The sequence below is a fragment of the Labrus mixtus genome, chromosome 20 (assembly GCF_963584025.1).
Source record: "Labrus mixtus chromosome 20, fLabMix1.1, whole genome shotgun sequence".
Taxonomy (NCBI): Eukaryota; Metazoa; Chordata; class Actinopteri; order Labriformes; family Labridae; genus Labrus; species Labrus mixtus.
In genome coordinates, this window is record NC_083631.1 from 5,103,672 (window position 1) to 5,129,043 (window position 25,372).

Sequence of the window (25,372 nt, forward strand, 5' to 3'; positions counted from 1 at the left end):
ATATGTCACCGTGACGATCTATTGATCTAAGGCTGCATAAAAGAAAGAAGAAATCTTACTGAGAGTGTTAACTACACAGGCTTTTACATATCATCCTACAGCATGTTTTAAGGCAGTTTTTTAAAGGTCAAACTTCTACATTGCTTTATGTTATCACTGTTTTTCTGGCAAACTGTTTAGCTCAAAAGGCTGAATTTAAGGCTAAAGGCTGCACAAACTGATACACAGAAGCACACACATTCCTCATAGGAGTGATGGAAGTGAAAACATGTTGATATAAGTGGGAGTACGCAGGTGTTCAAATATTTGGCCCTGGCCTGTTATGTCTGATACTGTTTCTATCTCATGGTCATGGTGAGAACCTCGCAAGCATAAACTCTACACAGAGATGCACTTGCCCATGCACCTGCACTAAATGAAACATAAAAAATAGTGAAGGTTCAAAATAACTTTTGTAGGAAACAAAGGATGGGTTTGCCTTGAAGGAGTTGGTATCCTAGGCTCTCTGTGTTGTTCTACTAGAAATCCTGCACATATGTTAATGCAATCTTATTTATGTATATATTTATGGAAACAAGAATGACTCATGTATATGACCTTGGCTTTTTCAAGTAGGAGAGTTGATACTCACTGCTTTTCCCTCTCTGGATTCTAGTTTCATGCCAAAACCCTCTGATATAACTCTCTGAGGGGATGCATCCTGCAGAGGGCTGAGCCTCTGCTGCATGCTAAAACAACTCCACAACCACCAATACCTTCATCCATTTAAGGATGAATGAACCCCATGTCAGGCATACTTTTTCATACAAGAGTTAAGAACTGTCATTCCTCACTCTCGGTTTGTGTTTCTGCAGGGCTGAAGACCTACCTGATCTCTGGCAGGAAAGTGGAGCCTCACTCTCACTGTAGCTGCTCCCAGCCGGAGCCGGAGCACGCGGATTCTCAGTGCCCCTCTACCAGAATACACACACCTGATGGACCTCCTTCCGTCTGCACCCTGCCTCCAGACAATGCGAAGGTGAGTGTATGCTATTTCTGTGTGAATGTAAAAGAATCATTGGCCGTTTTGTTGTGAAAGGACTTATTTTTCATCACACATCCATGTAGCCTGAGGAAGAGCGCTGAGCTGCATGTTCTGTAACAGCCTCTTCAAGGTTAATTCTTTTGCTCTCTGTGCTTTTCTTTGCTTATGTGGGTGTATGTGAAGCTTTGATAAACATTTTTCCTCATGTATCGAGCCTTTTTGTCAGAAAAATGTCTTTTCTCCCTGTCATGACCATGAATTGACTTTTTCCTTCCGTTCTGTGTTACAACATGTTGTAAATTTAACCTTGGGCCCCCTGCATGTATAAAGCATCTATTGACTTCTCTCTTCACTTTTGTTGCTCCTGCATGCATTCTCATACAGGCCTCCATTTATGTAGCCCTCAGACCGTATTAAATCTTTATTAATAGGAATCTGAGAACAAAACTGTGAGATCTTCTTAATTAGGCAATAAAACACAGTTCTTCCCAGCAGGCAGTCTGCATAATAACTATCATGATCTGCTCATCAATACAAAGGATGTCCATCCGCTGTACCCTCCTTTTCTCTGCCGTCAGGGGAAATTTCTCATTTGCTTCCAAATTGGATCACTAGGTCATAGACTTCATGCGACACATTATTCCTTTATAATTACGCTCAAAACCCTGCACCACAGTGCTTCAAATTCACCCCAATTACTTCTCTCTCTCTGTACATATGTGCACCCCATGATCCCTTGACAGATCTTCCAGCTCTCTGCCAGGCTAGGTGGAGAGGCGAAGGGGTTACTTGTTGGAGAAAAAAAGAGAAAGCAGAGGATGCTAGGAGGCAGGAAAATCAGTGGGGGGTCCTCATAATGCTAATAAGCTAACTCAGGCGGAGAGATGGGGAGCTCAGGTCTTTCTGCTTTCTGCTGATTACTCCTCCATTTACAGCCCTCAAACGGAGAAAACTCATAGTCTTCACACAAAAAAAGGCTTAATCACTTCTGAATGTGTGAAAGGATTCACAAAGCAGGTGTTGGAATAAATGTTTGCAGGTTAAATGTAGCACGTAGGTTCACAGGGATGCTATCTCTGCATGCTAATACTGAGGGTGTTTGACTTCTCAAAGCACTGCTCCTATATGTCATTGTCATAACTTTCTGGTAGACATACCCTCACATTACCCATTCTCTTTGAAGGGTATGAGTGGGATGAAAACAAAAAATGTGAGCCTGTGTTGACCTTTTTTAAGGCTTCTTGTTTTACTCTCAACTATCTCAATGACTGCTGACACACTTTTTTTTTTAGCACTGTCCTCATTGAAATAAAAATTGATTTCATAGAAACTTTCAAGACTTGTCGCTTCATCCCTTCTTTGTGTCTTAAACCGTCTCAGACTGCCATAACTAAGCTCAGCCGTCATCATGTCTTGGTTCATTCATATTGATTCCACGACAGTGTGATATTGGTGTCCCAGATTGGGAATTCACGTTGCACTTCAGCATTGTGGAAGCACGGCACAGCGAGAGCTCCACATACACACGGACATGCATGCACACACACACACTGCGCTGTGCTCCCTCGCTGACTCCACTCTGTAACGCTTCTGTTACCACCTCCAAAGACGGTCCAGAGGGGGATCACTGTGCCTCTACGATATTCAGATTAAAGGCGAAACATCACAGGGAGGTAAATACCACGGCTTGAAACAGCAGTCTGAATAGGCCTTTAATGAAGAGTCTTTTTGCAGCTGCATCAGATTTTATCATCCCTCTTTTTTTCATTTCTTTTTATGCTCCAACTCAGCAATTGTCTCATGTTTTTCCTTGCGCATGCTTTTCTTATCCCTTGATGTAATAATTCATCTTCTTTTCTTCCCAACATACTATATCTCCTTCCGTTCTGCCCCCTCCAATCTCTGCCTCCCTGCAGTCTCCCTGTCTCTCCTGCAGTGTGGTCCTGATACCAGGGGAGGATCAGGTTCTGGAGGAAGGAGCAGTGCACAATGGCTGCCATGACAACCACAAGACTAACAGCAGCAAGGTTAGCATGTTGTTGTACTCCAACCAAACAAATGAGACTTGGAACTGTTAATCTATCAGTCAGTATACTGTCTTTTTATTTCTACTACAGTGTATATCATTTTGTTATTTTACTACATTGTAACATTGTAAGCCAACTCGTGTTACATTTTCTCAAGCCCAGCAGCTTAAAGAAGGATTTAAAAATAGTTCAAAAATAGGACTCCACGAGTCCTAGATCAACTGTGCCACACACACAGTCATTCAAAGCGATGTGACAAAACCTCTTAAGCGTTATATTTATTCATTATTGCTGACCTGTTTTCAAAGCAGAGATCCATTTTTACACCTTCTCTTGTGGTTAATTCAGGTTTCCTCTCTTCCATTTAGGACTCTTCAAATCTAAAGTTTTCCCCTGCAGTTGCTGCGGGGCGCAGCCCCAAGGCTCTAAACGGCCTGCTTAGCCCTCAGCTGGAGGCCTTGAACAACAGCCAGACGTCTCTGTGTGAGATGCTGCAGGAGAAGGAGAAGAAGACGTGGAGTGGAGGAGTCATGGGCATGGACCATTCAGCGCTCATCCCTCTACGCTCCAAAAACTTCAGGGAGAGGAGTGATGCTCACTTTGTGGACGTTATCAAAGAGGACAGGTTAGTCTTAACACATTTACGTTACAAATTTAAACCAGAGATGATATCATTTCCTTTTTGACTAGTTCCAGTGCCTAGACTGTAAGATTGACTCATACTGAGTATCCATCCAGCCTAAATGATTAAATGAAACGTAATGAAAAATATACATAACATACAAACGTAATTACATGCAATCAAATGGTATACTAATAATCCTGTATGGATGGTTAATGTTTACTAACACTGTATAGGAATCATAACTTTGAAAAGGACCTTGGTGGCAGCTTTATCTCAAGTCTCCTCCTGATATTTTCTGTTCTTCAAAGAGGGTTAAAGATACTGATTTTTCTAAATCATTATTCTGGGGCTCTTAGCCTTTGTTCGGATAGGACAGTGGATAGAGTAGGAAATCAGAGAGAGAGACATGCAGGAAAGGAGCCGCAGGTCGGACTGGATCCAGGCAGCCCGCTTGGGAGATGTTTTATTGATAATTACATTTTCTATTTTGAACTCTTATTTTCCCTTTGTCATGATGCGTATGTCTTGTGTGAACCACTTTGCCTTGTTGCTAAAATGTGCTATATAAATAAACTTGCCTTGATTTGCCTTGGAGGGCGATGGTCTCCTTGGGGCATTACCTAACCGCTAGGCCATCTGCACCTGGATACCCTGATTTTAAACATGAAACTGAACCCTTTTGTATATTTAAAGTCTTAATTTGCTTTTAATTCAAAAACGTTGACTTCAGTCATTTTGCTATCTCTTAGTTCTTACACATTTCTATTTCAAGGCGGAATACTTAAACCACTGTTATGCTTGCAACGCATAGTGGGGGAATGATGGGGCGAAGTAAATCCACCCCTGGTCCCCCATCAGAGGAAGGCATATTAGAGGGGAGACAGTGCCACTGGGTTATGTTGGAGAGGGCATGGTGGAACAGCGCTGTGTATGTGTGTGTGTGCGTGCGTGCGTGCGTGCGTGCGTGCGTGTGTGTGTGTGTGTGTGTGAAGCTCATGCTGTGCGCTCACTTGTCTTTACCTGTCTAAAACAGTTTGCAATTTGCAGCCATCATTTTGTAATTGCTGAGTGGGCCGCTGTTTTGACAAGCAGAAACAAGTCCACTTGTTGGGTGGTTCATAAATGATGGTACTGGATATGGGTACACTTACAGATTGGAGTTTTTGATGTATGGGGTATTGGAGCAAAGTATAAATTAAATATCCATAAGTCAGTCTCAAATGTCAATGTGTATTTTCAGCCTTAGGCTATCAACTCTCACTTATAAAATCCCAACTTATCGTAAATTCTGCTGGCTTTCCTCTGTGCCTGTGACAGCCTTATGAAGGACTATTTCTGTAAGCCTCCCATAAACAAGCTGAGCGTCACCTTCCTGGAGAAGAGCCTGGAGTCTGCCTACCGGATAAGCTACCAGGAGGAGGTATGTAAGTGTGTATGAGCTTTTTCTGGGAATGACGTAACAGTGCCGTATGCCTGAGTGTGCGTGTAAATGTGTGTTTATTAATATTTTTTTAATCTATCCATATATTCTGTGTAGTTGTCCTTGGCTGTGCTCTGACGTTCTTTCATAGTCTAAAAGTGTCAGACATAAAAAGTACATGCTTTTGTCATTCTCAAACTGAAAGCTTGAAATCTAGCTGTTTTTAAGAATGTCTTTCTACCTGTTTGAGTTTCTGTGCATGTCTGTGTCTCGTCTGGGAAGCCTGTTTGCACTGTGTTATGACCAGACCGGTCAAGACTGCGGCAAAGAGAAATCACTGCAGGACCTTTAATGTGGTTTTGTACTAGGCTGTGATGTCCTCTGCTGGTGAAACCTCAGAAGTGCAGTTTCACTGTCAAGGCTGCAATTGTTTCTCTACCTCTGCCAGGTCTGAAGTCGAAGTCTTTGGCATAGGATTTGAGAATGGATCTTTGTAGACACTCATGCTGATTGATGATGTATTATTCCTGTATTAATATCCTTTTTTTTTTATTTGTGTAAAATTATGTCTGCCTTGCCTTCCTTCTCTCTTACTCTTCCAGGTTGAAAGCCATTCAACGGTGCAGACTTTTGCCAGTCCGACATTCAGCTCTTTCCTGGACATGCTGCTGAGCTGTTGTGTGTTTCTGGCTCTCTCGCTGGCCTGTTTCCTTCGCCCGCTCGTCACCCAGCAGAGTCCGTCCACAACAGCACTCATTCTGACAGCTGTAGCCGCGATGTTAAAAGCACTGGCTCTGCTATGTGCTGTTCGGTGAGATACAGAATGTATGGAGTGAAAATGGAGTAAGGATTTGCTTGAGAGATCCCTCTGGCCACTCTCAGCCTGCAAATTAAAAAATTGTGTACTAATTTGTAGACATCTTGTATCAACTGTATCCTTAATTAAACACGATTTTTAGCAAGCTACTTCTTACCATTAAACTTCGAAACACAAATATTGAAGCTATGACAATATTTCTGTGATTTACCAAGGCGCATCTACTGAAAATAGATCAACGGAATAAATAAATACTTTGGGGGCAGTATGCAAGGTATGAGGGAGAAAATAACTAATTGATCCGCTTTGTAGTGATTATAATTTAAATGTTCTGATACTACTACAAGCAGAAGTTTGAGATACAGAAACTCAACTGTGGGAGGCTTTTGTTTAGTACAGGATTATCTTTTTCCTGCTGGATTTTATCAGTCCATTGAAATTTGAACGTTTTTTGAAGAAAAACGAGGGGAGACAAAATGTTTACATTGACCCTAATTTGACAACAAGCAAAGAAACTCATGCAAGGAGTATCAGAAATAAATGTCGATGACACTTTTTTTTATTTATAAATGCAGTTTATTTCTGTTGTGGGATGGCTGTGGCTCAGTGGTTAAGTCGGTCAATACACCGAACCCCAAAATGAGTGGCATAGACGATGGTGTGACTATGCCACTCATTTTGTGGGTATGAATGGGTTAACTTAATGCTGATAGGCACTTTACGTAGCAGCCTCTGCCATTAGTGTGTGAATGCATAGATGTGACATGCAGTGTGGTGTGGTTTTGAGTGGTGGGGAATATAGAAAATAACTATATAAGTAGGTAATTATAGTAATTTCATGACCTGGTTGACTGAGAACCTACACAGAAATCCATTTGGATGCTCTGATGTGATCCGTAAAATGAGCTAGTCTTGTTTACGTCTTGACCCACTGAACACAACCCAATGTGTGAACAATCAAATTGGAAAAAGGTGAAATATTCATGCTAAGTGTCAAACCTGACCCACAAGTATTAGATTCACACTTTATTAAAATGATCCAATGCAACGTAATGAGCTTTACATCAATCACTGCTTCGTGTTTTTTCTACTTCAGCATGGCCTTCTACCTGGACTGTGTGCTGAACTGCACTCGGTTGATGATGAGGGCAGTCTCCGGCTGGGCAGTGCGTCACATTATAGGAGCCATCCTGGTTTCACTTCCCACTGTGGCCGTCTACTCCCAAGTCACTTGTGACATGCATCTCTCTATTCAGGTGAAATTAAAGTTTCATATTGTTCTTTCTTTCTAGTCAATCTCAAATCTACAGTAAAACCTAGTTTGTTGTTATTGCGGTGCTGTAAATCGTCATCTCTTTTGACTAATAGCTCTATGCTCTATGTTTTCCCAGTTCACCATGTTCATCTGCTGTGCTGTCATCATAGCAATCATTCAGTACTGTAACTTCTGCCAACTCAGCTACTGGATGCGCTCAGCTCTGGCAACTTTGGTGGGACTAGCTTTGCTTGCCTTGCTCTTTAGCTCCCCCTGCAGGTACATATACAAATCAATGAATGAAATGAGAGAAAAAACAAGAGTTTGTTGTGAAAGGTTTGAGAATGTTATGTTATTAATATCTATATTCAGTGTAAATGTAGAGATAATGTGATGACACGGGGTTAATCGTTAAAATCTCAAGAAAAGAGAACATGTTAATGGTTGTGTAGTGCTGGTTTCCAGATGCATTTATAATTGCTGCTTGTGTCTTATCTCTTGTAGGGTTGCTAAAGGTCTGATTTTCTGGTAGGTGAATTCATATTGGTTTTTTTTATCATAGTTTGGGATTTATAATTAAGTAATTTTTGTGTCAATTTTTTGTCGCCTTTATGATGCACAGTTGGAAATATGATGATGTTACGAGCAAACTTATGCCTAAGTTTTTGCAGATATTGTGTGTGAAATGTGTATTCTACCCTTCTGTGTTGCAATTTTTCTGCGTTTCTGTCTTGTGTTCTCTAGGGCGTCAGAAGACCAGAGCAATAACAGCAGCAGCAACAACAGCTCTATCATCATATCTGACAGCATAGCAGACCCGGACTCGGTGCTGAGCCCACAGGACCTTCTGGGTCCTGAAGCTTGTGTGGCCTTTTTCCTGCTCCTGCTGCTGGTCTGGTTCCTGAACCGTGAATTTGAGGTCAGTTACCGCCTGCATTATCACGGCAACGTGGAGGCTGATCAACATCGCATAAAGATCCAGAACATGAGGGACCAAGCTGACTGGCTGCTTCGCAATATCATCCCCATCCATGTGGCTGAACAGCTGAAGGTCACACAGAGCTACTCCAAGAACCACGACAATGTGGGTGTAATATTTGCCAGCATTGTTAACTTCAGTGAGTTTTACGAGGAGAGCTACGAGGGAGGCAAGGAGTGCTATCGTGTGCTCAACGAGCTAATTGGAGACTTTGACGAGCAGCTACGGAAACCTGTCTACTCAAATATCGAGAAGATCAAAACTATCGGTGCCACGTACATGGCAGCAGCGGGACTGAATGCGCAGCAGTGTGCAGATGCGGCACATCCTCACGCTCACCTGCGCGCCCTTTTCGAGTTTGCCCTGGAAATGATGCGTGTGGTGGACGACTTCAACAAGAACATGCTGGGCTTTGGCTTCAAGATACGCATTGGGTTCAATCACGGGCCCCTAACAGCAGGAGTGATCGGCACCACCAAGCTTCTTTACGACATCTGGGGTGACACGGTCAACATCGCTAGTCGCATGGACACCACAGGTGTGGAGTGTCGGGTCCAGGTCAGCGAGGAGAGTTACTGTGTGCTGAGTGGCATGGATTATGAGTTCGACTATCGTGGCACGGTAAATGTCAAAGGAAAAGGTCAGATGAAAACGTTCCTGTACCCCAAGAGCAGTGACAGTGGGCCTGTGCCTCAGTACCAACTCTCGGTCTCGCCAGAAATCCGGGCTCAGGTGGATGGCAGCATCGGGCGCTCGCCAACTGATGAAATTGCCAGCATGGTGCCTGCAACCAGCACAAATGCAAGTAGCACCAATACTCTGGTACCAAGTTCCAGTGCTGGTTCCTCTCCTGCCACAGGACTTAGCCAGGAGAAGGAGACGGACAGCAGTGAAAGACGTCTCTCCACTGATACCTCCAATGCCAGGCGACCTGTGTCTCGCAGTGGCATGCCATCTATGCCTGTCGGTAACCGAGAAGGACCTCCATCTTCTGCAAATAACAAACTCACCGTCTCATCCTCTGACCGACAAAACAGACTTCAAGATTCAACAACAATATCCCTGAAAGATGCCAAGAAGGACAAATGCGACGATTATGACATTTATGTTGGAGAGTTCACTAAGCTTTAGGAATTTGTTGGAATGTCCGCTTTTTTTTTCGTACATCCTTTACCCTTTAAGCACTTGTTCCAGCCAGATGGCATTCATAAAACCAGTGTCCATTTGGTTCTACCACGGGTAGAATCAGCGAGAAAGTCCCACAGGCTTCTTTTCTGTATCAGCCAGGCAGCAGGTTGTTTTATTGTAAATCTAAGTGGCTGATGTTATCAGTGTAGGGGGCTGGCTGGACCACAAAGTGAGCGTTAAACAGGAACACACACAGGAAAGAGAAGATGTGATGGCTGACTTTGAAACTTCTTTTGCCTGTTACAGATTGCAGATCGCGTCATCTCCAATTAACTTACTTGATTATAAGTACACCTTTAATCTTTAATCATTTCTTACACATGTCTTTTAAGTGCCTTTAGAATAGAATAATGTGTACACTAAGCCTTTTGGAGTCAGAGATGAAGAACATAAAGGGAAAAGTGTAAATAAGCAATCTTTTTTGGAATAACTGCTTCGCTTTTGTTACGATTTTACTTAGTAAACTATGTTTTGCTACGATACTTTGCCTTTTTATCAAAGAAGTTCTCAGCAAGATGACCTTAAAGTTGGAAAGTGCCACAACATTTGGAGAGCGTGGAGAGCGAGGGGAAATACAGTACGATACAATTCTAAGAAAAGTATTAGTAATCTCTGCACTTGAAATGCATCAGAGTCTGTTTCCACCAGAAAACTCTTCATGAAGTGCACAGAAGTCACTAATCAAAACAGTCTAAGGGTAGACGAGGCCAGCCTGCATGTTGTGTGTGTGTGTATGTTCATGAGTACAGTGTGTGAGTGTGTGTGTGTGTGTGTGTGTGTGTCTGTGTAGATCATGCAGGGTTTAATGAGGAGAGGTGCTTATGAGCTTGTTGAATGACTGGGTGCAACTGCAGGATGACAAACAGTTTAGGAACGCAGTTGAGAAAAAAAGCTCTTTTTGCTGATGTGGCAGCTTTGTCTCTGGCCTCAGTTTAGATCTTTGTATTGCCTCAGTACTGAGGCATGATGGTCTCAGCTACTCTTAATCAGCATGCTTACAACAGCAGCACCCATAGATGAGGCTGACTGTCGGTAGTGTCCCACATGACGCAGACTCTCATGGGGACTCATACTGTGATAAGTGTTGACGAGTATTTCAGTGACTCCTAACAGGCACTGCTGTACCTGTAGAGTGTCTTTAGCTGTGATTTTAGATTGAGTAGAGAAACCTACAGCCTAGGTTTGCTATGGATTAACACAGTGTGATAGTTGATCGTACTTTTTAGACATGGATAATCAAAGTCGAATGTCACCAATACCAATCTTAACTAAATGTGTTTTATTATATTTATTGTCACACAAAACTTGAACTGTTCATGTGAAGTGCCCTATCATATAGACTATGATTTGAAAGACAGCTGAATGCACTAACTGCTTCTTATTTTCATTGTAATGTAATTTCACTGTACATGCAAATACAGTGCATCAAATGAATTTCATATTTATTACTTTAGGTGTTTTTTTCTGCTGTGGGTCATTCCTTTAGCAAGCTGAATAAACGGTACTTCTCTTTTGCCATTACATTTTCTATCTGTCGCTGTTTCTCGGCAAACAGGATTGTGTGCTCAGAGGCAAAAACAAGTTGTACAACCAAATCTATGCTGTGTCTTATTTTTTTACATTTTAAAGGTCCTTATCAATTCATATCTTTTAAATAGACCATTTAAAAATCTGATATTTCAAGTATTTAATCAGAACATATTTTCCACCTTTTATCTTCAAGTAATTTCACACCTTACATTAACATCTTAATAGTTGAATATTAGGCTTGGCTTATATTATTAAGCTTTTTCTGTGCATATAAATGTAATGCTTGTGCCTTTTAAATATACTCCTGGTTTCCCTTCTTAATTTTCAGTCTGCTCTAAGTTGCTTTTCATTTCTTTAGAAAAGTCTTTACTTCTTTAAAGCTTGTGCATAGGCAGGAGAATGTTTATTTTTGTGCTAAAATCAAACAAAATTGTCTAAAGGTCATGACATTCGAGCAGTGCCTTTTCTTCTATCAACATTTCACGGTAATTGGCCTTATGCAGCTTTTGAATTGCTTTTGTTTGGCCTCTAGTTGTGTACTTGTGTACTGTATATGTTGCAAAGAGGAAGTAAGTTGCTTTAAATGCAATAAAAAAAAGAGCTTATTGTTATTGGTTTAAAAGGGCAAATCAGTTTCTTTATGCTTTTGAGCACACAACCCTTGTACCGGTACAATATTTCTGTTTTGTAAAATTCAATAAAAGGACATTTAGAACAGTGATTTTTGTAAAAACCAAGGTAACATACTTAGTTGAGGTCATGATACTTGAGTGTGAGGTAAGCGTATAAGCTATATTTCTTTTTTCACCCTTTGTATTTCTTGAATAGTATTGTATTTGAGACGCACAGACACAAGTTTGAAAGGGTGTCAACGCAGAATTTTGATCACTACTTGCTTTCTTTCCTCTTCAGTTTAACTTTAAATATGAGATGATGGTTTGCTTTGATTCATTCAGATGTAAGTGACATTCTGAACCAGCAGAATGGGAAAACTGAGAAAACTGATGCCAAAGAGTGTCATCGTCATCTCTCTCTGTGTAATATCGCATTCTTGATTTGCAGATTGTGTTGTGCAAGAAAGGTCATTACTAGATTCACCATTAAAACACATTTGCACAAGGCACTCACCGTTTTTACTGTACAGTTTGCCTTTTTATTGTAGAGTATCAGAGCATTTTCTATTATTTATATAAGCGCATGTACTATAGTATTTAGTAGTCTTACAAACTGGGTCATTTCAACAAAGTTGGAAAAATACTTGTGCTCTCTGTTTGCCTGCATGTGTGTAAAAAATGTACGAGTGTTTGTAAAAAAAAAACCAGTGAGGTTGTGTTTTTTTTTTTTTTTTTTTTTAAAGGGATGCTCTAATTCTTGCAGGATTGTGACCAGGACATTTTGATTAGTTTAATCATCTCAATAATTAGGACATGTTAGGATAGTTAGACTTCAGTCAAAAGACACTTCTTCATTTCTAAGACATTAAACTGGCCAAATGAATGGTGTGTCGGCAGTATTTAAGTAGTGTCCTACTGTTTAAAATGAATTGTTGCCTCTTTCTGTGTGAAAATGTTTTGTACATAGCATGCTGATAGATATGCAAGTGAAGGTTTAAATTGAATAAAATTCAGTTGCGGGGGAATGTTGTCGGCTGGAGTTTATAGCCTGTGCTCTACACTTGGTTTAGTATAGATCTACATGTAACGACTATGATTGGTTTCTTGATTAATCAATTACATGTTTGGTTATAAATAGGCGATATGTGTTTCCCTAAGCCCAAGATGATGTCCACTTGTTTTGCCCATAAAACATTTAGTTTACTGTTAGCGATAAAGCAACCAGGAAATATTTACGCAGTGAACTATGGCATTTTTTCTTTAAAAATGACTTCAAACAATTGTATTCTCATTAAAACCTTTGACAAGTAATTTTAGAGGCGAACTGATTAACTATTGCTAATTGTTAATTTTTTTCTTTTCAAGTTCTGCTCTTCCAAAACAACTTTTACATCCTTTTTTTAATTGAGTGTTGCACTTTCATACTTTTCACAAGTATTTATATTATTTTACATTTTTGCCTAATTTTACATTTGCAACCTGAGCTTTTCCATACAAAAAAAACGTTATAACTTACTAAAACATCATGTTATATATCCAGCTTCTTACATAAATGGAGGAAATTAACATTGTGTTTTTGATAATAATTTTAACCTTCTATAGGCCCTAATCATATTCTATATACATATTTTTTTACTTGGATGTATACATCAGTTTTTTAATTGTCATGTTTTTTGTTTAGTTTAGTTTTCTGTTTTCTGTTGTGTTATCTTTCTATCTTTCTATAGCCTACATTTTTCTAGAAACTCAGTGTTAATACATTATGAGAAACTTAAAAGGAAGATAAACGTCATGAATATGTAAACTGTTTTTGCACAGAAGGCTGATTCTGTTTCTGATTAAATAGTTTCAATAGGCTATACTCCTCAAACATGCAAAATCATAAAATGTTGCTTATGTGTTATTAAGCGTTAATGGTAATTTCATAGTTTGCATAATATATAGAAAAGAGTATGGATGCTGAAGCTTCCCCTTCAGTTGTCAATGTAGGCCTTACATTTTGCTTTTTGTTACGTTGTGCACGTAAGCTCTTTAATGCCAAACTTTAACTAATAAATTGCAACAATCTATTTGGTCATACCACTAAACCTGAGTATTCAAGTATTACCTATAACGACTTAATCAGTTACTTTACAGCACCGTGTTTAATTATTAAATTCAAGCATTATTTGTAAGTTAAGCGCATTTTTAGAACCCCTCTTTCTGTGGGTAGTCATAACAGTTATATGTTTGTTAAGTTTTAAGCAGGTTGCTGTAGTAATTTATTTTCTTTTTGGGTTATTCCTTCCCTAGAGGCAAATCTACGTACGTCCACATGACGCACAATTGGACACAGGTTTACGTCAGGGCGTCGTAGCGCGACACCTCCCCCTCCTCCCCCCACAGTCTAGCTGGGAAGAAAAAAAAAACTTTTTTTTTTTGTATCGGAGGAATCAACAGCCGCCATCTTGACGCGGCTCAGAATCGGGATTTCGGGGGGAGCATTAATTTTAAAAACCGACCGGAGCGATCCAGACCGGGCTCAAACGGCTTTTTTCGTCCAGAAAATCGAAGTGCTTGTTCGTCCGATGACAATTAATGCGAACATGTGATGGTAACATGCGTTTTTATCGTCCGGAGAGCCCCCTGTATATTTGATTTCCCTTTTACCGAGCGCCGCTTCTCGCCGTATCTCCGTCTCTTGACGCTGTATTTACCGGGAGACAGCGACCAGAAAAATAATCCACTTCATAGAAAATATTTTTTGAATTTTGCTCTTTTTATTTAAGCCCGAGGAAGATTTTATGGCCGCTTGTTTCGGCTGCGAAAAAAATGATTCTGTACAGACGCGAAACCGGCGATCTGCGGAGAAAGGGATTTGCTCAAGCGTTGTGTAATATTTTATAATTGATTTTTATTTATTTTTCTTGAATTGAAATAATTTTTGGACGCGATTATTGAGGATAATTATGTGGGTGTTGGGTGTTGGATTATCATGGGGTGATCTTCGGTGGCGAAGCGTGGCGCTGTTGCCTTTCTTTTGAAGCCTTTTACACCAGGCAACATTTCGCCAGTCTGCCAGTCAAGAGAAGAAAAAACACTTATATTGCTGCTTTTTTTTTTTTTTTTTTGCGAAACGTTGCGAAAGTGGCCCGTTTTAACGACCTCGAAGCGGACTAGTTAGACTGATTTTTTTTCGTGCAACATCATCCATTCACAAAATTTACCAACCAGTCCAGGATGGCTGACAATCTGCTGGATGTCGGACCCCCCACTGCAAAGCGACCCAAGCTGAATTCACCTCTCTCAGGATCAGATGGCCCAGGTAACGTGGTTTCACAATATTGACAAGAAGGTTTACCTTGCAATGAGTCACACACTGTAGAGTCCTGCTTCTTATTGAGGACTGGATGCATCTTAAAGAAGAAGAAACGTTAACCCAGCGGCCACCTCAGTAGTGCTGTGCAAATATATCACAGGCAAACTGTACACCAAGTCCCTGCAGGACTGTTTCTGTACATCTATCAAACTGTACAAAGAATGAGCTCTGGTTAAAAACTTATATCAACGCTGCTTATAACACACCTAACAGCAGAATAAAATGTTGACAGTAGATCTGCAGGAGTCTGGTGCTGTCTTAATAAGCTCCCCCCCCCCCCACACACACACACACCTACTTATTTGTTAGCTCTAGACATGATACATTTTTGTGATCCCATTATCTTGAGCATGTCTTCTCTGTATCCATGAAGTTGGATTGGGTCAGTGGAGACTCTTGACAGCAGGAGCACTTGCACCAGTGTTGTGTCTGATAGAAAGACACTCTCATTCACCACTAGGTCATCCTGCCACTGAAGGGTTCAACCCCTCTTTCATTCAACAAGATACTTGAAAGGTTAATGTTATCTTGGAAGAAACTTTATTCAACTTCTGTGCTGACAGTTTAAAAAACTGGAGTAATAGAAATGTGCTGAACTAGGCGTCAAATGTGACACATTTGAGGTTTCACCAAAACCTACCAATACTTCAAACTTCTGCAGGACTTGTCTAACCTGGACCTCGCCTGTCACGTATGTAGTGTCACTAGGACTTTGTTGTGGTAGAGCTGATTATGCTGTCTAAAAAGTGGCCTCTACATTCACATGCATGAAATAAATGATTAAATATGTCAGAGGAAAGATGGAGTTAAGTGTCTGAGTAGTCCAAAATCGCTGTTAACTGAAATGTGGCTGAACATATGAACCGCTTGTTTTTATTGTTCTGGTGAACAACAATAAACAGGACAGTGTGCTGACAATCTTCTATTTTCCTGCATTTACATTGTAATGTTTCCTTCATACACCAGTAACATCAGTGTTGTACATGTTACAAGCACTCAGTTACAAGAATCGACAAAGAAGATGACGATACAAAAAAAAGTAAAAAATGCATAAATATATGAAGAATTGGATAACTACTACAATCCAGGTATCAATACACACTCACATACCCATCCATCCACATACATCATATGTGACTATGTGTAACATGTTGTTGTGACATGCAGATTCATGCACGCTTTTATTGCAGCGTGCATAGTCAAAAACCCAACAATGTGCAGCTTCCATTGAGAGAAAAGCACAAAATGAAGTAACAGGCTCCGGGCGACTGTTGGCATTTAATCAAAATATTATTAATTATCAAAATACCTGTTTTACCAATTTAATTTTTTTTCCGGCAATCACATAATCTTTATTGGTCTAGTGGAGGAAAATTCCATATTAAGCCTCCTCTACTTTGCTAAAACTTCATTTTGACTGAAAGACTTATTAAAAAAATGAAAGAGAGAGATGGAAAAGTGATGACAACTGTTGGGCATCATTTTCACAACACTAAGGGCTAGAAGTAAAATCATGGATGTGTCTTTATCAGTGGTCCATTCAGCAGCCGTCATGTCGTTCTATGTGTATTCTTGCTGAGAACTGAACATAGATTTGTTGGTCATTTTCTTGCAGTACCAAAGGACTTCAGGTATTGAGCACATCTTATGTCCATGATTTCAGTTTTGGGATTGCACCAAACTTTTATAGTTTTGAGAGTTTATAAAGAATGGCGCAGTTGCTTAATTTTGAATCACAGCCGAGATGGGAAACATCTGTCAACCTTTTGCAAACAGCTAAGAAGAGTGGAGCTTCTTTGTTTGGTCTGTCTCCTCTTCTGTGTTTGGGTGTATTATCTAGGCAGGTTGACGGTCCTCGGGTCCTCAGCCAAGGTAGCTCATCTTCTCAGAGGGGTGACAGGAGCTTTCGCTGGGCAATAAAGAAGCCTGACACTGAGTCTCCTCCCCCACTGCTGCCAGAACCCCTCTCAGTCTCAGTTGACACGCACACAAACGCATGTATTTAGTGAGACATTGCACAGTGTCTCTTGTAGACCTCCTCTCTTTGAAGTCCGGGGTGCAGCTCAAGGTCTTAAGTACACTGAGAAGATTTTAAGTGCCAGGCTGCCGATGGGAGGATAAGCCCTGTCTTTTTTTTCTACACTTAAAAAAACCCTAATTCTGAGAAAATTCAGAGGCAGGTCTGTGAGGAACCTGTAGCTAGCAGCCCTGTTCCTATCTCCTCCTTTTGTGTGCACCCTTAAATTAGCTTGTTTCCTTTCATTTGAATAAGGACTCACTGAATGAAAGGGAACCCTGAATCGGTGTGTAGAGTACAAATTTATAAAGAAACTGAATATAACTTGCGTATAAGTTTAACATTTTTCCACAAACCAGTTTTGTGACGATGCACACTTAATCGGCACACAGCTCTTGCTCAAAACCAAAGATTAGCAGTCTGTTTTTTTAAGTTAATGTTAATGTGTGACAGTTTTTTATGGTCTTCTAGTCTTGTGTCAGTGTGTGTTTGCACCTGGGGCCACAGACCAGTGTCAGGCTTGTTTTCATTTGTATGGCTGAGTGGGCGTGTCAGCACCAGACGTATGAAATAGGCAGCCACTCTCCAACCCTAGAGCTTACCAAACCAACGTTCTTTCTTCTCCTCTGTCTGGCCTGTGTTCATGATCACCAACCCCTATGAGCATCTATCAGGGCTGTCACACTTGCAGAAATCTCTTGAAATGTTTTCCCCAGCAAGTCCGAGTGGGCTGATGTGAGAACGCAGCAGTATATTCTCCGGAGAATTCACCTCGTGCCAATAGGAGGGGGAGTGAAGTTTCTATACTGTTACTTCTGCACGCGACCATTACGATCTCCCTGAACGTAATTAAACGGTTGCATTACGTTTTGTGTTCGCAAGTATGTTGTTCTCCGCTCTTTTGTTGATGTTGTCATTCCGTTGGACTACGCGTAGCATTGATCTAAATGCAAATATTGTCATTATTGTGTTCGTCCGCTACTTCCGCGTTGTTTTTTTACATCACTTATTACCTCAGGAGAGGTAATAATAATTACCCAAGTACAACGATGGATGAATGGAAAGATTTGTCACTGTGTCAGAATTAGCAAAATATTGCAATCATGAACATGAATGAGGTCTTTTACCTGCTTTTTGTAATGTGTCTCGAGATAACACTTATGAGTTGATGTTATACAAATAAAAATTGATTGATTGATATCTATAAAACGTGCTTAACACCGAGAGAAACAATCTGAGCATATGTAAGAAGCATCTCAGCTTAAAGCCTGATATCCTGTCTCTGTTCAAATGTTGGAGAGACAGTGACTTTCATATCTTTACTGGTTTTACTGTTAATTTGGAAAAGATGGAAACAATCGAAAACAATGTGGCTCCAGTCCTATTAAAAACTGTGACTGTTACCTTTTTCTGTTATGCACTCCTGAAAATATCTAGAGAATTTTAGGGGAACTTCCTTGGAAATGCTGCTGATCTGGTTGTTCACATATGCCCCTCACAGCGGGATAGTGTCCCTGTTGGAAGAGGGGGCAGGGGGTCTCCTGAGGCAAGACATGATGTTAAAAGCATGATGATGATCATGACCATAGCCTAAGACTACATGAAACAAACATTTTAGCATCATAATAATCTGAATTCTAAAGTTAATCTTAAAGGAAGAAGGTGTGACATTTTACACATAAATATTGCAGAAATCAAGTTTATCCTCTGTAAACAGTCATGACTCAGAGAGACATTTACAATGAGTGAGAAGCATGAGTCCCGCCAGCTGTACGGTTGTCGTAGCCGTGTTTACATCATGTTTACGTGGACTGGACGGCCCTGCGTATAAAGCTGTTTTAGTCCAGGACTAGAGAAAAGAAGAATAACATAGCCCACTCGCTGCTTATTTAGATGTCTTGTTAGTGTTTAGATCACGGTCATTCTGTGTCAGTGTATGTGCAATTTGAGGAGTTAGCCAAAGGGTGCTAACATTAGCCTGCTAACACAACAATGCATTGCGAGAGGGCTTGGCGGTGTACTGCTGGAGGAAAGCGGAGGCTTCAGAATAGTGGAGGTGTCGCCAAACAGCAGTTTGTTTTGGTTTAATGTTGGGGCTCAAGGGCGGCATCTACTGATTGAAAAAGTCACACATTCTTTCTCTTAAGTAGCGACATGTTTCTTCAGGCCTCTGTCCTTAAAGAGGTCATATTATGCCCTTTTTGGGGTTCGTATATTTAATCTATGTACCTACTAAAGTATGTTCACAATAGGTAAAGTTTTAAAGAAGTGTCTGTTTTTATGTACTGCCGCTCCATGCACCGGCTCACTTCTGACTCTCTCTCTAAGGCTCTGAAGTGCCCACGTTCAGAGTCCCCACGTGTGCCAAGTCTGATCTGATTGGTCGACCTGTCTGCCGTAATTGGTCAGTTGCTCAGCATGGTTCTCGGAAATGTCATGCCCCTTTTACCATATTAGGAACGCAGCCACTTTTGCTCCGAGGGGAGCAAAAACATTAGCACCTTAGCACTACTGTGCTACGGCATATCGTGGGCGTGCTACAGAAGTTAATGGGCGTGCAACATGAGCTGCTGGGCTTGCCACAACGAGCCAATGGTCTTAGATCAGTGATCTCACACTGACAAGACGTCACACTGGCAATTTTTTTCCCAGGGGGGCTAGAGCCGAGCGTTACATGCAGCTAATGCTACAGCTAACAGGAGGACGTAGGAGAAGCCGCGTTTCCGCAGACTTGGAATTTTTTTTTTTTTTTTTTTTTTTTAAGATTTTTTTTTGGGCTTTTTGTACCTTTAATGGAGAGACAGGACAGTGGACAGAGTCGGAAACCAGGGAGAGAGAGTGGGGAACGACATGCGGGAGAGAGGCCACAGGCGGGATGCGAGCCCGGGCCGCCCACTTGAGACGACAGCCTCAATACATGGGGCGCGCGCCCTAACCATTGCGCCACCAGCGTGCCCCAGACTTTTAATTTTTGCACATAGATGTGCCTAAACATACACAGGACACATGGAAAACACACTAAAGGACATATAAAACCAGAAAAAGCAGAATATGACCCCTTTAAGAGGATAGTGCTCAAATAGTCAGGATTTGTCAAATTAAATAACCAGGAATGTTTTTGCCACAGAACTAGCCTTGGAGAGACGGTCGCCTGGATCTGCTGGCTAGCTTTTCACCTCAGTGTGTGCTGTTTTAAATAGCAGAAAGGTGATTGGTGCTAGATGCAAACCAATCTGCAGCCCAAACCAGTTCTGTCCTGTAGCCCTCTGCTCCTAAACTTTGCATTCTTCCAACCCTCTGAAACATAGCTGTATGCTTTTTCATAAATTCAGATACTATCTGTGTGCATGATTGGATAAAACCTTATTTTTTTTTACTTTGCCCTCTGCTTGTGAAGCCCTGCCCATATTCCATGCCATTTTCTTTGATTGGATGTGGTTCTCATAAACACTGTGCAGCAAATGACTGTAACGCCAGCTTTACAAGTGTAGTGTGCCACTAATTTTGCACATCTTGAAGTCATCACAGCGCTGTGTAAAAAGAGCCATATTAAAAGTTTGACAAATAAACTGCAATTCAACTGAGTGGACAACGGCTGAGGTCTTTGCTAACCCACTTTAATATGAAATTAAGTAGCTCTGTTTTTAATGGCTCTTTTTGTCTTACTTACTACTCTGTTGATAAAGGTATAAATTCAACTTAACCCCCCAATTTCACAAAGCTTTTTAACCTCCTAAAAAGAATTTAAAACAAAACTTAATGCAAGATGATTTGGGACAAACTGAAGGAGGATGCCATATCTTCAATAAGGCAGATAATAACTATACAATAAATGTACACATGCAAAAAAGAATGCCGTTAGTACTCGTTCTAAAAACCTCTTTAATTCACGCTCACAGATATATCAGATAGATATATTTTAAAATGACTTGATGTTCAATCTGAGTTATAACAATTTATTCTATGATATGACTTGATCTATCCTTTTTCCCCACTCATTTCTGCTGCATTATAATGACATTACAACAATATTACAGATGCCCGTTCACTATACAGAACACAGAAGGCACACACACTGACTGCCCACCTGCATGCCGTGGGATACAGTATTACCGCCCAAGCCTAAAGGAGATGGATTTAAAAGTACGACTTGTCTTCAGAATTGCATTAAAAGTATTAATAAGTTGATTTTTTTTTTCCCAAGATAGGTTATGAGTCATGATTTATTTGGAGAAAAAAGACAGATCTCTGTAAAGTTAGACATTGATAATCTCCATAGAGCTGTTTTGAATGATCCTTGTTTCATGAGCGAATGTGACCGAATGTGAAATTGGCAGTTGAGTGATTATAACAAAGTGTATAATATTCAACTATTGTGGCTAAATTTTTTTACTGCCAATGGCTTGCAGTGTTTTCCGTCAAAAGACATCATGTCTGTGCCAAAGTCTTTAGCATTGCCATGATGTCGTAGAAGCTCAGCTTCTTCTTTCTTGGGAGACAGAGGAGTAGCGTTTTGCTCTTTCTACCTCCATCTCAGCTCTCTGTGCCTCAGTAACAGTCTGTTGCATGGCCGGTTATTACTTCCCAGACTGAAGAGGCTAATTGAAGATTTTCATGTGGCTGTGTAAAGCTGAGCGTAAATTACAAGCAGCAGCAGCAGCAATGTCTTATTCAGGTGAGAGCTGTGTGACTCAAGTGTTGGGAACGGTTGGTCGATGGATCCTTCTGCTGTCGCTAAGTGACATGTGATTTCTTGCTATATGATCATGTACTTTTGTCTCAGACTTTTGAAAGAAATCACCATACTGAAGGCTTTTTTCTCCTTCAGCTATATTTTGGGTCTTCTACATTCGTTCCTCTAAAATTGTTGTGGTTTGGATCATATCGCTCGAACGTGTGCCTGCTCTTAATATTGCACTGTCAGGGAGCGCCGGTAGCGTTGTGGTTAGTGCGCACATCCCATGTATGGAGGCTATACTCATGCAAGTGGGTACCCCTGGTTCGAATCCCACCTGTGGCTCCCATCCCGCCTGTCATTCCCCCCTCTCTCTCCCCAAAAATAACATGCATTTCTGTTGTTGTTCTGAGACTTGTTGCTTTAATCTAATGCACTAAATGCTCAGGAATTCCCTCTGTAGCCTGAAATATCTAAGCTCCCATTAATTGCCACTGTAAATCAATGATAAGAGGTAACGTTTCTGTCCAACCTCAATAATTCAGACGTCTGCGGCTTGGCTTTTGTAGGGGTGTGGCTGTAGCGATGCCATACACAGGCACACTTGCACCTGCATGTGAAGCACCCTGCCATAGACGTGTGATTTGGACTGTGACCTTCATAAATGTTAAATTCATTTTCTGTTTGTATTGAGTTTAGTACTTGTGTTTACTTTTTCTGCACAGCTCTCAGTTAACTGCAACCCTTTTGCAACAGGGACTCAACTGCTTTAGTGTACATGCAGCCTCTATAAACAGATCTACATGTAAATGTAGAATTTGTTGGTGAGGGTCAAGTTTTTTGTGTAGGGGGCATTTAGGTTTCAATGGCACGTTTCAAGTAGTTTGTCGGTCATCATTTAGCTGGTTTTGGTTTTCTGTTGGAAAAGAGTCCATGTAGAGAGAAAAAGTAGCGACTATGGCCCATTGGCCTGACGAGCCGTCTCTATACACAGACATCTGCATTGACAGCACTAAGTGGTGCTGCCGATAAGACAATCATCTGTGAACCTCCAATGATGCAAAATTTTACATTTAGAAACTCGATTTTACATGTGATATTTGGTTGTATGACAGGTTCATTTGTTAATTATATTTTGGCATTTTGATCTTCTGTTAGAAGAATATTATCCAGATGGCTTATGGCCAAGTGTAATGCCTGTCCCATCATTATGATTTTTTTTATAATTTCCTTTTTTTCATTCAATTAAAATAGTTGTACAAAAAGATCATCTTCACATAATAATAATCTGAATTTTGAATGTCAATCTTTTGCTATGTCGTTGCGCTCTATCAGAAATTCATTTGTGTGCTTATTAGCTTGTTTAATATCATGGTTGGTAGTCCCTGATTTAGTTTTACATGACAAATGTTTTTCAAATAATTAAGGTTGTACTGCTCAGATTATTTTGGCCACAAAAACTTTAGAAACATTGAAATTGATGACAATGACCATGATTGCTTTTATAAATGGAAATCAGAAAGCAAATCAATTTGACCAAAAGTAATGCTTGGAGCCACCTTTTGGCTCAGGTTGGTGTAACTCGCCCTATTTGGGATTATCTTGGTTCTTGTTTAAGTCATGTCCTAACTTTAATTAAAAAAACCTTCTAATTCTCACTTGAAACAAATACATTATTTTCTGTTTAGTGGTCAGCAGCTTGTTCTGCTGTTCATTTATAAATGGTGCGTGTCAATGATGTGTGCTTAATTCTTATTTCTCTTTCTCTCTTCCTTAGACCTTGTGTCCCTGTTTGACCTGGAAAACGATCTTCCAGATGAGCTCATTCCCACTGGAGACTTGGGAATGGGAATGTCCTCCAACGGCATACCAGGAGGAGGGGGTCCTGGTCTCAACTCCATCATCCCAGATGCCGCTGCCAAACACAAGCAGCTTTCTGAGCTTCTGCGAACAGGAAGTTCCTCCATCTTGGGAGGTGGTCTAAATTCTGCCAACCCTCAACAGGGAGGCATGGTGGGAAGCCAACTGGGTGCTGTGCTTGGTAAAAGCCCACTGGGGCCAGGTGCTACCAATCACCAGTCTCCCCAGGCCCAGAAAGGAGGTGCATCAGTTGGACAAGGCAATGGAGGCATGGGATTCAACCAGGCCATGCTGAACAGTGGGCAGGGGCACGGGGTCATGGGCCAAGCAGGACAAGTGATGAATGGGGCTCTGGGACCTGCAGGCCGGGGTAGACCTGGGCCTGGCATGCAGTACCAGGGCCAAGGCATGCAGGGGGCTGGACCTGGTGTTGGAAGCAGTGTGCTAGCAGAGACACTCACACAAGGAGGGCCACAGTTGGGAGCACACGTGTTAAATGCTCAACAAGGAAACATGAATAAGGTGAGTCAAAAAAAATAGTCCAACAAGGTACCAGTTTTTTTTTTCTCACCAAAGCACAAGATGTGCAGAGAGCATGAAAGATTATGATCTTTTTCAGCATATAAAATACTGACTACTGTACATCAGAGGGCAGCATATACTGTATGTTACATTTACAAATATAGAAAATATTCAAGTTGGGATGGTACGTTTTTTATAAACAACAAACGAAACAGACATGAGGAAGTAGCAGTTCCCGCTTCGTTGTGTAGTGGTCGCTGATGTAACATCCCACGTTTCCATGGCAACGATAAACATGTCTTAGTCTGTCATGGTGGTCGCTGCGACCAAACACATCCCGTTACAACTTTAAAATTTGGGATTTTTCTGGCTTTGACAATTTTTGGAGATAATTGAGGTAATTTAAACTCAACAACAAAAACATATCTAACATAGGTTCAGTGAATTCTTATTTAATTTATATGTTTTAATGTAAAAATTCTACATATTGTCTTGAACTTAGGAAAGGTTGAACAGATTAATAAGGGCCTTTCTGATTTATTTTCCACTGTTTAGCATTTATTGTCCGTCATTCTCACAACTGTTTCCTTCTTCTTCTACCTGTCACACTGTCTTGCATGTCTCTGTTGGCCTTTGCCTTTTGATAATTGAGCTGTAAATCATGTTAGGAGAAGCAGGTCTGTGCGCTGCTGTCAGGTTTGGGGAAGAAGGGTAGAGGGGAAGGAACACAAGACGACATGGCCAGATGAGGGGAAGCTCTGGAGCCTCTATGTGTTGCAGTACTGTCTTGCCGCCTGGTTCTCTCCTCTGCTTTGAGTGCAGTTCAAGTGAGAGAACCAGTGTGACAGAGGAGGATGAGGCCCGGCTCATTTGTGAATGGGAGGGAGGCAGCCGGCAAGCATCTGTGTGATTCTTTGCAGCGAAGGGGGAGGGGCAGGCAGCAGCGCAGTGCTCTGCTCAGCTGTTGGGCAAGCTGGTCTTTCTCTGTGTGCGTATTCCTCCTGTTTCTCTCTCTCTCTCTCTCTGCTGGGCTGGGCTTGCTCTGTCTGCCTGAGCGCTGTTTGCAGTGGGGAACCTCTGCAGCAAAGCGGACTGTAGAGAAAGGCAAGCAAAGGAAGAAGACAAATACATGCTGAGGGCCATCAGAAAGACAGGGAATCATAACTTTTGAGGACCAAAGAAGTAGGCTAACAATAACCTTTCTTATTTTTGTTTGGACTAGACAGCTTTTTGTACTTTATAGTAACCATATCGGTTCAGTGGATGTTCATTATTATTTTTTTTAATCTTTTTGAGTTTTACTTTGCTTAAGTGTAAACTTTGACAGAAGCATTTGAGCATAGTGTTGTGTGACATGTCTGATTTTTTTCTCTGCCTCACCTCATACTGATTTCCACCTTCATGTGTGTGAATTGTAAAAGTTGTTCTGTTCCAAGAATAATGTCTGATCAGAAGTTGAAA

The 25,372-nt window shown here is 41.0% G+C and overlaps 2 protein-coding genes across 3 annotated transcripts in view; both read left to right on the forward strand.

The window, feature by feature from the left end:
- Window positions 1–12,504, forward strand: part of LOC132953920 (adenylate cyclase type 9-like) — a 35,189-nt gene extending 22,685 nt beyond the window's left edge. The window contains exons 2-10 of the mRNA XM_061026292.1: window positions 855–1,018; window positions 2,941–3,051; window positions 3,420–3,676; window positions 4,994–5,096; window positions 5,699–5,907; window positions 7,010–7,169; window positions 7,305–7,447; window positions 7,673–7,696; window positions 7,913–12,504. Of these exons, the coding sequence (XP_060882275.1) occupies window positions 855–1,018; window positions 2,941–3,051; window positions 3,420–3,676; window positions 4,994–5,096; window positions 5,699–5,907; window positions 7,010–7,169; window positions 7,305–7,447; window positions 7,673–7,696; window positions 7,913–9,278 (2,537 nt within the window). The 3' untranslated portion in view covers window positions 9,279–12,504. The remainder of the gene's footprint in view (window positions 1–854; window positions 1,019–2,940; window positions 3,052–3,419; window positions 3,677–4,993; window positions 5,097–5,698; window positions 5,908–7,009; window positions 7,170–7,304; window positions 7,448–7,672; window positions 7,697–7,912) is intronic.
- A 1,402-nt stretch (window positions 12,505–13,906) lies between these two features.
- Window positions 13,907–25,372, forward strand: part of crebbpb (CREB binding protein b) — a 31,001-nt gene continuing 19,535 nt past the window's right edge. For both annotated transcript variants that reach the window (XM_061027309.1, XM_061027310.1), the window contains exons 1-2: window positions 13,907–14,783; window positions 23,307–23,911. In XM_061027309.1, the coding sequence (XP_060883292.1) occupies window positions 14,699–14,783; window positions 23,307–23,911 (690 nt within the window). In that variant the 5' untranslated portion in view covers window positions 13,907–14,698. The remainder of the gene's footprint in view (window positions 14,784–23,306; window positions 23,912–25,372) is intronic.